The following is an 11,859-nucleotide window of genomic DNA, read 5'->3' on the forward strand; positions in this document are numbered from 1 at the left end:
AGCCCATGTGCCACAACTACTGAAGCCTGCACGCCTAGAGCCCGTGCTCCACAAGAGAAGCCACTGCAAAGAGAAGCCCGTGCACCGCAATGAAGAGTAGTCCCCGCTCACTGCAGCTAGAGAAAGCCTGTGCGCAGCAACAAAGACCCAACACAGCCAAAACCAAATCAATTAATTAATTTTTTTAAAAAAAGGAAAGGATCTAATAGTAACCAATTTCACTTGTTGATTTAAGTTAGTATCTTGCCTTTTTCCTTTTTTTTAAATTAAAATAATTTATTTATTTTACTTATTTTTGGCTGCATTGGGTCTTCGTTGGTGTGCGCGGGCCTTCTCTAGCTGTGGAGAGTGTGGGCCACTCTTTGTTGTGGTGCGCATGCTTATTGTGGTGGCTTCTCTTGCTGTGGAGCAGGGCTCCAGGCTCACGGGCCTCAGTAATTGTGGCACATGGGCTCAGCAGTCGTGGCACACGAGTTTAGTTGTTCCGCAGCCTGTGGGATCCTCCCGGACCAGGGCTCGAACCCGTGTCTCCTGCACTGGCAGGCAGATTCTTAACCACTGCGCCACCAGGGAAGCCCCTTTCCTGGTATTTTTAAAGCCTTATCTCTAATATAAGCTGGAAAGGCCTTGTCCTTTTCCTAAAGAAAATTCAGCCATCGTTGAGTTGTAGAGGGGACACAGGAGAATATATCTAGGACTTTTCTGTCTTCCCAGATATCAAATTACACAGGCCAAGAATGCCAGTGGATCTCAAGGAATTCTTTAAAAGATTAAAAACAAAATGCAGTCTTTCATTCTTACTAAATCAGTGGGCTTCACATCGTTTTTGAACCACAGGTCATTTCTGCAGGTGAAGCCTTCTATTGCAGTCTAGGATTTAAGACGGAGAGAAGAACTGCTCTGGTTGATGAATATTGGTGGCGGAGGGAGTAAGCTACAACAGGAAGTAGTTTTATAGAATCCTTCAACTCAAAAGAGCAAAATTCAAAAGCTTTAATACCCTGGTTACTTTAAGAAAAATACAGCAGAATTTGAGAAGGACCCAGTGTATAAAGGTCTGCTGTACAAGGGAAGACAGACTGAAGCAGGTTAGAACTGAAATCTAAAACTCACAAAGAGTACAGAGAGATCCCTGTGAACTTGTCTTCTAAATCCTCAATACTAGATCGAGGCAACTAAGAGCTACCAAGAAGGGCAACCCTTAGAACCTAAGAGGAGAACAAGTAAATGAACAATCTAATTCACTCTGTGGACATAGTAATTTATGGAACCCAATACCCCAAAAAAGAGTGCAAGATGGAAAATACAAATTACACAACTACTTAAGTAAGTGAATGGGTGACTAAACTGTAATATGTTAATAGGGAAATTAAAGTATTTTGGGAAACATTTACCATTAATACCAAGGAAGAGATCTTTGACTAATGTATGACAGATTGGAACTGAGCTAAATGAAGCATGGCAATTTTTATATACTAGTATATGTACTAAATTATACTTACAGTATAGTATGTTTGATTTTTATAGTTAAAATTCTAATAGTAGTTGGGTCACAGAGGGTAATACTGAGTGTAATATTGGCTGCATATTGTTTAAGCTTGAAAATATATTGTAAGTTGTAAGTTGATTGATTCCCAGAACTGAACTATCATTAGGAAATTTCAATGGACAGCCAGCCATATTTACATTTTTTAATCCTTAGAATGCATAATACTTAAATTTGAGTATTGAAATATCTGTATTATAGAAAGTCATTTACTGAAATGATAGATTTTGTGAATGCCAAACTGTACACTAAAGAGTGGCAACTGTGGAAATTATTTAGTAATTAAAAGCTAATGGGATAAAAGCTCACGGGTTGCTGTTACTTTGGTACATCAGTATTAAAATGTTCATATATTAGACCTTCAGAGTTTATAAAGTAGATATTTAAAACTTTTCAGTCTGTATTTTCAAGTGTCTTTTTTAGGTGATGAACTTAACATCTAGTTGAATATTTTCAGGGTCCAGAGTACTCATTATTACATGATGTAGTTGAATATTTTTAAAGTTAAAACAGTATTTACATTTTAAGGCCAACTTGCAAAAGCCAGACTATTTGCGAGGTAGAGTTGGGATATGATTTTTTTTTTAAAGTAGGCTAGCAAAATACCTTTGGTTTGAAAACGTATCTGTTAACTCAAAGGTGTTTTTAGCTACCACAGTTAACTTTCAAGTTGGGTTTTTAAGCCCAAAGAGAATGTTTTATAATCCTCTTTAAAGTTGTGAATTCAACTTGTTTGCACATTTTCAAATTAGTATGTTTAAATGTAACTTTATATTCTATTTTCATATATTACTGTGGTTTATAACTTTTTCTTTTTGCTTATGCAAGTAATATATGTTATTTTGGGGAAATTTATAAACATAGAAGGGAGCACAAATATTACTCTAATCCCACTGCCCATAAAGCAGCACTATTCTAATTTTGCTCCATTGTTTTCGGGTCATTTGGTCACACATGCACGTGCGCACACACACATACACGTATATATACACACATCCATAGGCATATATATGTGCACACATACACATAATTTTAAAATTGGAAAACCAGAATTACACTTTTCTTTGTACTTAATATTGTATTCTCTCACATCATTAGTCAAGGTTGTCCAGAAAAACAGAACCGTGTGTGTGTGTGTGTGTGTGTGTGTGTGTGTGTGTGTGTGTGTGTGTGTGTAGAGAGAGAGAGAGGGAGAGAGACCCCAGGGAAGAGTTGCAGTTTGAGTCCAAAGGCAGTCTGCTGGCAGAATTCTTTTTTGCTTGAGGAGATTAGTCTTTTTCTCTTAAGACCTTCAGCTGATTGGATGAGGCCCACCCACATTATGCAGGATAGTCTGCTTTACTCAAAGTCTACTGATTTAAATATTAATCTCATCAAAAAACACCTTCACAGAAACATCTAGAATAATGTTTGATCAATATCTGGGTACTTTGGCCTAGTCAGTTTGACACATAAAATTAACCATCACAGTTGGTATATTATGATTTTCTGTTTTGTTTTACTGGTTTAGAAAGGAAAGCTTTTCTACGTTTTAACAATTATATAATATTACATGCAATTAAACACCCTTGTATGTAAAACTTATTCATTTAATAGATATATGAGTGCCTGGAGCTTTATATACAAAAAAGTCTCTTCATGAGACTTTTCATGAAGCTTACTTTCTAATGAGGAAAAACAGATTAAAAACTAATAATAAAAATATGTCTGGTATTCATAAATGCTGTAAAGAAAAGCAAGATAAGGAGAGAGAGAGAGAGGGAGAGAGAGTAATAAAAGATGGGGACATAGGGTGCTGTTTTATATAAGGTGGTTTGAGGAGGCCCCTTAAGTTCTTATTTAAGGAGAGACTAAATGAACAAAGCAGAAAATCATGCAGATGTCTGGGTAGAAGGCATTCTGGATACAGGGAAGAACCATTGCACAGACTGAGGTGGGAATATGCCTGGCTGGTTTGAGAACATCGAGCAGCCAGTAGTCTCACTGGAGTGGTAGGCGTGCTGGCATTGGAGTGTTACAGGGAGCAGGCTAACGAGATAGGAGGTTGTGGTGAGAAAGTGGGATGCTAGTCTGTCAGTCCTAATAATCACAGTCTGGGGCTGGGTAGATAAAGTGGGGATGGAGGGGAAAATCTGCATCTCTGATCTGTGATTATTTCTTACTTCCCACATTGTGCTTGTTGTGCCTTTTAGAACTACCTCCACCCGTATTCACATTCTTCAACAGCGTTCAGTTTTGTCTTCAGATCCCCCAAGTCTGTGACCAACTGGAAGAGCAAACTGAAGAGTAGTTAACTACTCTTCTTTGTGGTGTCTCTGGGATTCCCCATCCCATGTAAGGTCCTGCTAGTTGTCTATAAAATACTGTTCTGTAGTCCCATGCCCAGAATATTCCCCTCAAATGAATGTGAGAGGAGCTTATTACTTTTCTTTTTAGAGCTTTTACTTTTGACTTGCTGGAGATCTGTTTAATTTTTTGACTCAATTTATAGAAGTGTTCTTTGAATATTTTAGTGTCGTGGAATCCATCTATAGTTTTTTGAGATTTTGAGGATTCTGTGGTCTTAAATTTACTCCTCGGAAAGTAGTATTTTTACATATAGGTTTTTTCCTGGTGACTTGGAATGGTCTATAAATTTCAGGATGCCACTGAGGATTGCAGGTTCTAACGTCTGCTGTCATCAGAAGGTATTTCATGATCTCCCCCAGCAGCTAAGGCCAATTTTCTGAACACTTTACTTTTTCCAAATATAATTGCTGAATAATGGGTTTGGTTCTTCTTGGAACTTATAAAGTTACCTCATGGAATGGAAAAAGAAGTTTTTGCCAACAATTGGAACATATACTTGACTCAGTAACTATATTCAGCCAAACCATGTTCAGATGTTTGTACATGGTGTGCTAATCATGTGCCCATTCTGTCGTGGAGTGGTGTTGGTTAGTAATATTAGTGTGCTCTGTGCCTGAGCAAGGCAGATATTTCACTTTGCACTGAAGCCCTAAATTATTGGGTTAAAAAAATGTTGATCTGATATATTTGGCAAATTGTTAGTTATTTCTTCTGGATGTCTAGATCCTTATGTTTTATTACTATTTTAGTTTTACTTTATTTCATCTTTATATTTTAGTATTTCAATTTTTATTATGTAACGACTATTTTATGAAAATTTTAGTTATTAGTATTTTATTTGTATTTCAGTTTTCATTGTATATTGACTATTTTATGAAATCTCTTAAAGAATTTTAAGGATTTGAATATGAATTTATAAACTGTTATAAAACATCTATTAATACCTTATTATAAAATTTCCGAAATTCCAATAAGTAGGTAACTCTGGGATCTTTGTTAGGGATTTACTAAAGTATTTCTATCTTATCATGTGATTCAGTATGTTATATTAATTACAGAAACATTAACTGTCATTTTTATCAAAGAAATTCTGCACCATTTCCTTACCTCACTTATCTTCCTTTATTTTATGGCTTCTAATGGCCTATTGTTTTGTTTAGAAAATAGCACGGCTCGAAGTAATGAATTTGCTGAAAAGAATGGACTTCAGAAATATGAATATGTCTTACATCCAAGAACTACAGGCTTTACTTTTGTAGTAGACCGTCTAAGAGAAGGTAAGCACCCATCTCAAAGTGTACTTTTTTATATAAGTGGCAGAAATTGCTAAACTTCACATATAACTCTGTCGAATTTACAAAGCACTTTTTCATACTTTGTCTCAAGAAATGAGATACTGTATTTTTATGCTAACTTGACCCCATGCACTAAAATGTTTTATTATGTATTCTTTAGAAATATAAAAGAATCTTTGTCAAAAACAAAACATTTTTTCTCCTTTTTTGGAATAGACAGAAAATAATACATACAGTTAGACTATCGTTCCATTTTTAAATGCTTCTCAAAGCAGCAAAACTGTCTTGAAAGTATCTTATCACTTATAGTTATTTATAGCTTAAAAAATATTTTTACATTCATTATTCCACTCACTGCAACAAATGATTCTGGTTCGTAGGAAGGCAAGTACTGCTACCTCTATTTTGTTGTTAAATAGAAGTGGCATCTAGGGTCGTTCGTAAATTTCCATAGCTCACAGATGGAACCTCATTCTTCTGCTTCCTACTTTGTGGCTCACACTACCCCCTCCCCACCCCCATGTCCTCTAGAGCCGTGTCTGTTGAAGGGCATCTGGAGCCAAGGTGATCGCACTGACCATGTCACACCCATTTAAATGTTTACATTTTGATATTTTTATTAAAAAAAAAAAAAACCAATTGGACATTTTGTTATAGCTGCATATGTAAATATGTATATATTCATACACACATGTATATACAAATGGATAACAGACATATGGATATATATGAAAAAGGAACTATTCAGAAACATGCTGAAGTGTTATTAATTTTACAAGAACAAGTCAAAGCCCAGAGTCACCTAGCAGAAGAAAAATCTTGTTGGCATATTTCTGCTCTCCACTCTGATTTCTAGCAAGCCATATTGTATAAAGGTGACATCTGTGACAAATTATCACCTTCATTTGATAATTGTTTTGTTGTCATAAAACTGCTTGTGCCTAACATGAAAGGCCTTGAAACATTATATAAGAAAAGGTATAAAGTTCTTACTTCTTACCCTAATTGGCATCACTATTGTTCCCTTAGGGTTTAATGTACTTTAAGATGTAAAGTATAACCTCATTTAGTGAACCCTGCCAAAACGAAGCATCTTTACAACTAAGTACTCATGATATAAAAGAAATGCATAGTCAATCCAAAATCACATTACTGTTAGTTCACATAGTAAGCTAAAAATATTGTCCCTGTTAGTTTGGCTTGCTTTTGGAATTCGGTGGTTATAACTAACATGAAATGGAAACATGGGCTTTATGGTCATATTGTGTATGAATAGTGAGTGTCCATCTACCCATAGAAGCTCATGGAGAACACAGTTCTTTATGCCTATGGAATAGGACAGGGGGGTACCAAGACACTAAGACAGGGATGCTGCTGCTTTTTGTTTTTCTTCCCCAAAACGTGGTACCACTTACTGTGGCATTCAGTTTAGACTCTCCCTTCTCATTCAACAATATGTTTTTTATTTTCTAACAATCTGATATTTTATAGTATTTAATGATTACTTTAAAAGTATTTCTGACATCATGGAACATGCTGTTGGAACACATCTTTTGCTAATAAAGATCTTTTTAATTGCAGGCAGGATAGTTGAGAGATTATTTTATAGTGGATGAGGATATAACTACAGAGCTCTCTGTTCTGAAATCTGGAAAATATTTTAGTAGCAAACTGATTTATAACTTTGGGGAACATGTATTACTTAGTCATCACTCAGAGTACTAGTCAACAACCACAGTATGTCATTTTTCCTGCCAGAAGTGGCAACTGATTTTTCCCCCTTCTCTGTATCAGTAAAGAAAGAGACACAGATGACTCCATTTGCTTCAGCTAAAAAAACAGTTAGATGATTCCATTTACTTCAGTTAGAAAAGTAGAATGGGTCCTATACACTATGATAATAATAGAAACAAGAAGTATGATGACAATAATTATAATAGTAACAGCAGTTAACGTTTACTGAGCATTTACTAAGTACTAGGCATTATGCTAAGTGTTCTGTATGTGTAAGGTCAGTCAACCCTCACAACAACTGTCCTGGTAGTTACCAGTATTTAACTTGTAGAGCAAAACTGAAGCAGAAATTGAATAATCAGCTCAAAGTTACTGGAACGTGGTTTGTCTGACTGAATAGCCTGTGTTCTTTCTACTGTAATATGATGCCTCGTATATTTATAGTGTGATTTTAGTTAAAGCACCTTTGTAATAATAGTGAGCTGGATGGTTTTCTTCAAGGAAAATATTTTAAAAGAAAGAAGAGGCTAAATGGCCAGATCATGGAGGGATGGGAGTCACAAGAGAAGTGGTTATGATGCTGCCTGAGATGACAGGGAGAGCAGGCACAGTCATCTAGTCAGAGTATCATTTTAGGAAAGAAATCTAAGACTCAGAAAGGGCCCAGCGCAACTTCCTGATCTTTTCTGGGGTCTGCTTTTGTTTATCAATTAAGTGAAAAGGAAGCTTGCTCTTAAAACAAATGGCCATTATAAATAAATATTCCAATGGAAGCCTGGAGACCACATATTAAAACCAATTACCGAGGAAATGTATGAGGACAAGATGGCAGAATGGAAGGACTTGAGCTCACCTCCTCTCACTAAAACACCAAAATCATAACTAACTGCTGAACAACCATCAACAAAAAAGACTCAGACCTACCAAAAAAGATATTCTACACGCAAAGACAAAGAAGAAGCCACAACAAGATGGTAGGAGGGGTGCTTTCATGATATAATGAAATCCCATTACCCACCAGGTGGGTGACCCACAAGCTGGAAAACAATTATATCACAGAGGTTCTCCTACAGGAGTGAGAGTTGGGAGCCCTATGTCAGGCTCCCCAGCCTGGGGTATGGCATCAGGAGGAGGAGCCCCCGGAGCATTTGGCTTTGAAAGCCAGCGGGGCTTGAGTGCAGGAGCTCCACAGGACTGGGGGAAACAGAGACTCCACTCCTTGAGGGCACACACAAGGTTTCATGTGCACAGGGACCAGGGCAAAGCGGTGACTCCATAAGAGCCTGGGCCAGACCTACCTGTGGGTCTTCGAGGGTCTCCTGGGGAGACAGGGGGTTGGCTGTGGCTCACTGTGGGCAAGGACACTGATGGTGGATGCCCCAGGGAATACTCATCAGCATGAGTTCTCCTGGAGGTTGCCATTTTGGCACTGAGACCTGGCCCCACCCAACAGCCTGCAAGCTCCAGTGATTGGATGCCACAGGCCAAACAACCAACAGGGTGAGCCCCACCCATCAGGAGACAGGCTGCCTAAAGTTGTCCTGAGCCAACAGCCACCTGTAAACATACCCCTTGACATGGCCCTGCCCTCCAGAGGGACAAGACCCAGTTCTACACGCCAGGAAAGCATGCACAAGCCCCTGGACTAACCTCACTCACCAGGGGCAGAAACCAGAACCAAGAAGAATTACAGTCTTGCAGCCTGAGGAATGGAGACCACAAACACAGAAAAGTTAGACAAAATGAGGCGGCAGAGAAACATGTTCCAGACGAAGGACTAAGATAAAACCCCAGAAGAACAACCAAGTGAAGTGGAGATAGGCAATCTACCTGACAAAGAATTCAGTGTAATGACAGTAAAGAGGATCTGAGAGCTCAGAAAAAAGAATGGAGGCACAGCACACAGAGGATACAAAAATGTTTAATAAAGAGCTAGAAGCTTTAAAGAACAAACAGAGATTAACAATATAATAACTGAAATGAAAAATACACTAGATGGAATCGATAGCAGAATAAATGAGGCAGAAGAATGAATAAGTGAGCTGGAGGACAGATTGGTGGAAACCACTGCTGCGGAACAGAATAAAGAAAAAAGAATGAGGACAGTCTCAGAGACCTCTGGGACAACATTAAACACATCAACATTCACATTATAGGGGTCCCAGAAGGAGAAGAGAGAGAGAAAGGGCCTGAGAAAATATTTGAAGAGATAATAACTGAAAACTTCCCTAACTTGGGAAAGGAAACAGTCACCTGAGTCCAGGAAGCACAGAGAGCCCATACAGGATAAACCCAAGGAGGAACATGCCAAGACTCATAGTAATCAAACTGACAAAAATTAAAGACAAAGAAAAAAATATTAAAAGCAACAAGAGAAAAGCAATAAATAACAGACAAGGGAACTGCCATAAGGTTATCAACTGATTTTTTAGCAGAAACTCTGCAGGCCAGAAGGGAGTGGTATGATATACAATATTTTAAGTGATGAAAGGGAAGAACCTACAACCAAGGATACGCTACTCAGCAAGGCTGTCATTCAGATTTGACAGAGAAATCAAAAGCTTTACAGACAAGCAAAAGCTAAGAGAATTCAGCACCACCAGACCACCTTTGCAACAAATGCTAAAGGAACCTCTCTAGCCGGAAAAGAAAAGAACACAACTACAAACAAAATTACAAATGAGAAAGCTCACTGGTAAAGGCAAACATATAGTAAAGATAGGAAATCATCCACACACAAATATGATATCAAAACCAGCAACTGTGAGAAGAGGAGAGTATAAGTGCAGGATGTTGGAAATGCATTTGAAATTAGAGACCAGTAGCTTAAAAAAAAATCGTGTGTATACACACACACACACACACATATATATGTGTGTGTGTGTGTATATATATATACATATATGTGTGTGTGTATATATATATGTATTTACATATACGTGTCTGTGTGTATATATATATATATATATATATATATATAGACTGCTATATCAAAACCTCATGGGAGCCGCAAACCAAAAATCTATAATAGATACACACACAAAAAAGAAAAAGCACCCAAAGACAACACTAAAGATAGTCATCAAATCACAAAAGAAGACAAAAGAGGAAGGGAAGAAAAACCACCCCCCAAAAAAAGAAAACAAATCCAGAACAATTAACAAGAGGGCATTAAGAACATACATATCGATAATTACCTAAAATGTAAATGGATTAAATCCTCCAACCAAAAGACATAGTCTGGCTGAATGGATATAAAAACAAGACCCATATATATGCTGTCCACAAGAGATCCACTTTAGATCTAGGGACACATACAGATTGAAAGTGAGGGGATGGAAAAAGGTATTCCATGCAAATGGAAATCAAATGAAAGCTGGAGTAGCAATACTCATATCAGATAAAATAGACTTTAAAATAAAGACTGTTACATGAGACTAGGAAGGACACTACATAATGAACAAGGGATCAATCTGAGAAGAAGATATAACAATTATAAGTATATATGCACCCAACATAGGAGTACCTCGGTATGTAAGGCAAATACTAACAGCCATAAAAGGAGAAATCAACAGTAACACAATAATAGTGGGGGACTTTAACACCCCACTTACATCAATGGACAGATCAGACAGAAAATCAGTAAGAAAACTGGCCTTAAATGATACATTAGACCAGATGGACTTAATTGATACACATTAACTTATTTACAAAACAGAAGACGACTCACAGATTTCAAAAACAAACTTATGGTTACCAAAGGGGAAAGTGGGGTGGGGGAGGGATAAATTAGGAGGTTGGGATTAACACATACACACTACTATATATAAAATAGATAATTAACAAGGACCTACTATATAGCACAGGGAACTCTACTCAATAATGTGTAACAACCTATATGGGAAAAGAACCTGAAAAAGAACGGATATATGTATCCATTGGATATATATATCCAAAGAATGGATATATGTATAACTGAATCACTTTGCTCTACACTTGAAGCTAACACAACATTGTAAATCAACTAAACTCTAATATAAAATAAAAATTACATTTAAAAAACCCAATTATCATTAGGTAACATCTTTACTGCTCACTCATGCATGTAACTGAATTCACTATTTCTGATATTAATAGCACAAGTTCAGGCAGATGAGAAATTCAAGACATCAAGAAGTTAAGGATAAGAAGTCCTAACAGAAAGCACTGAATAAGAGAAAATGCAAAGCAAAGCAAGTAGTTTCTGAGCGTCTCTTTAGAATATATTTCACCGAGATTAAGAACATTTAGAAAACACACACTTATTTAACCTGAAATATAACACCCATTATATAACATTAAACAGATGTGTTGTTCTTGTAATAATAATGGTAAAAAGTTTTCCCTGAGCTCCTTGATTTCCATCATTTTTGTACTTGCTCTTACACTTTTACTAGATCATAACCTTCTTAAGGATATGGATTGTCCTGCCCATAATAGAGACTAAATCAGTATTAGTTGAGTTTAATATTTTCTTTTGTCTGAAAAGATAAGCACAGTGTCCTACCATCTTCCCAGAGCAATGTATATTACACTGATCAGTATCTGTCATGGAAGATTTTATTTCATATGTACCTCTAATCACAGGACATTTCAATATGTGATTATATAACCTTTTTCAGTACTAAGATTAACCCAAACCCAAAGGAAGTTGCTAACTTAGAGAAAAGAAGGTTTTACCTGAGAAAGTGTTCTGGTTTTGATTTTTAGTTATACAGCTTTAAGAAATTTATCATACAATTTAAAAATTGTAACTTAATGCACCAAAATTTAGTTATAGTCATTATCATCTCTGCTGCTTTTTTTTTTTTTTTTTTTTTTTTTTTTTTTTTTTTGTGGTAAGCGGGCCTCCCTCTGTTGTGGCCTCTCCCGTTGCGGAGCACAGGCTCCGGACGC

General features: G+C 36.9%; 1 protein-coding gene and 1 long non-coding RNA gene across 4 annotated transcripts in view; both read left to right on the forward strand.

The window, feature by feature from the left end:
- Positions 1-3,819, forward strand: part of LOC114487359 (uncharacterized) — a 4,421-nt gene extending 602 nt beyond the window's left edge. Inside the window, exons 2-3 of the long non-coding RNA XR_003682397.1 lie at positions 1,166-1,326; positions 3,739-3,819. This is a non-coding gene — a long non-coding RNA (uncharacterized lncRNA). The remainder of the gene's footprint in view (positions 1-1,165; positions 1,327-3,738) is intronic.
- The window catches only part of LCLAT1 (lysocardiolipin acyltransferase 1), a 194,886-nt gene that overhangs the window by 107,940 nt on the left and 75,087 nt on the right, over positions 1-11,859 (forward strand). For all 3 annotated transcript variants that reach the window (XM_024118510.3, XM_055089096.1, XM_055089097.1), the window contains one exon: positions 5,056-5,172. In XM_024118510.3, the coding sequence (XP_023974278.1) occupies positions 5,056-5,172 (117 nt within the window). The remainder of the gene's footprint in view (positions 1-5,055; positions 5,173-11,859) is intronic.

The sequence above is a fragment of the Physeter macrocephalus genome, chromosome 12 (assembly GCF_002837175.3).
Source record: "Physeter macrocephalus isolate SW-GA chromosome 12, ASM283717v5, whole genome shotgun sequence".
Lineage (NCBI taxonomy): Eukaryota > Metazoa > Chordata > Mammalia > Artiodactyla > Physeteridae > Physeter > Physeter macrocephalus.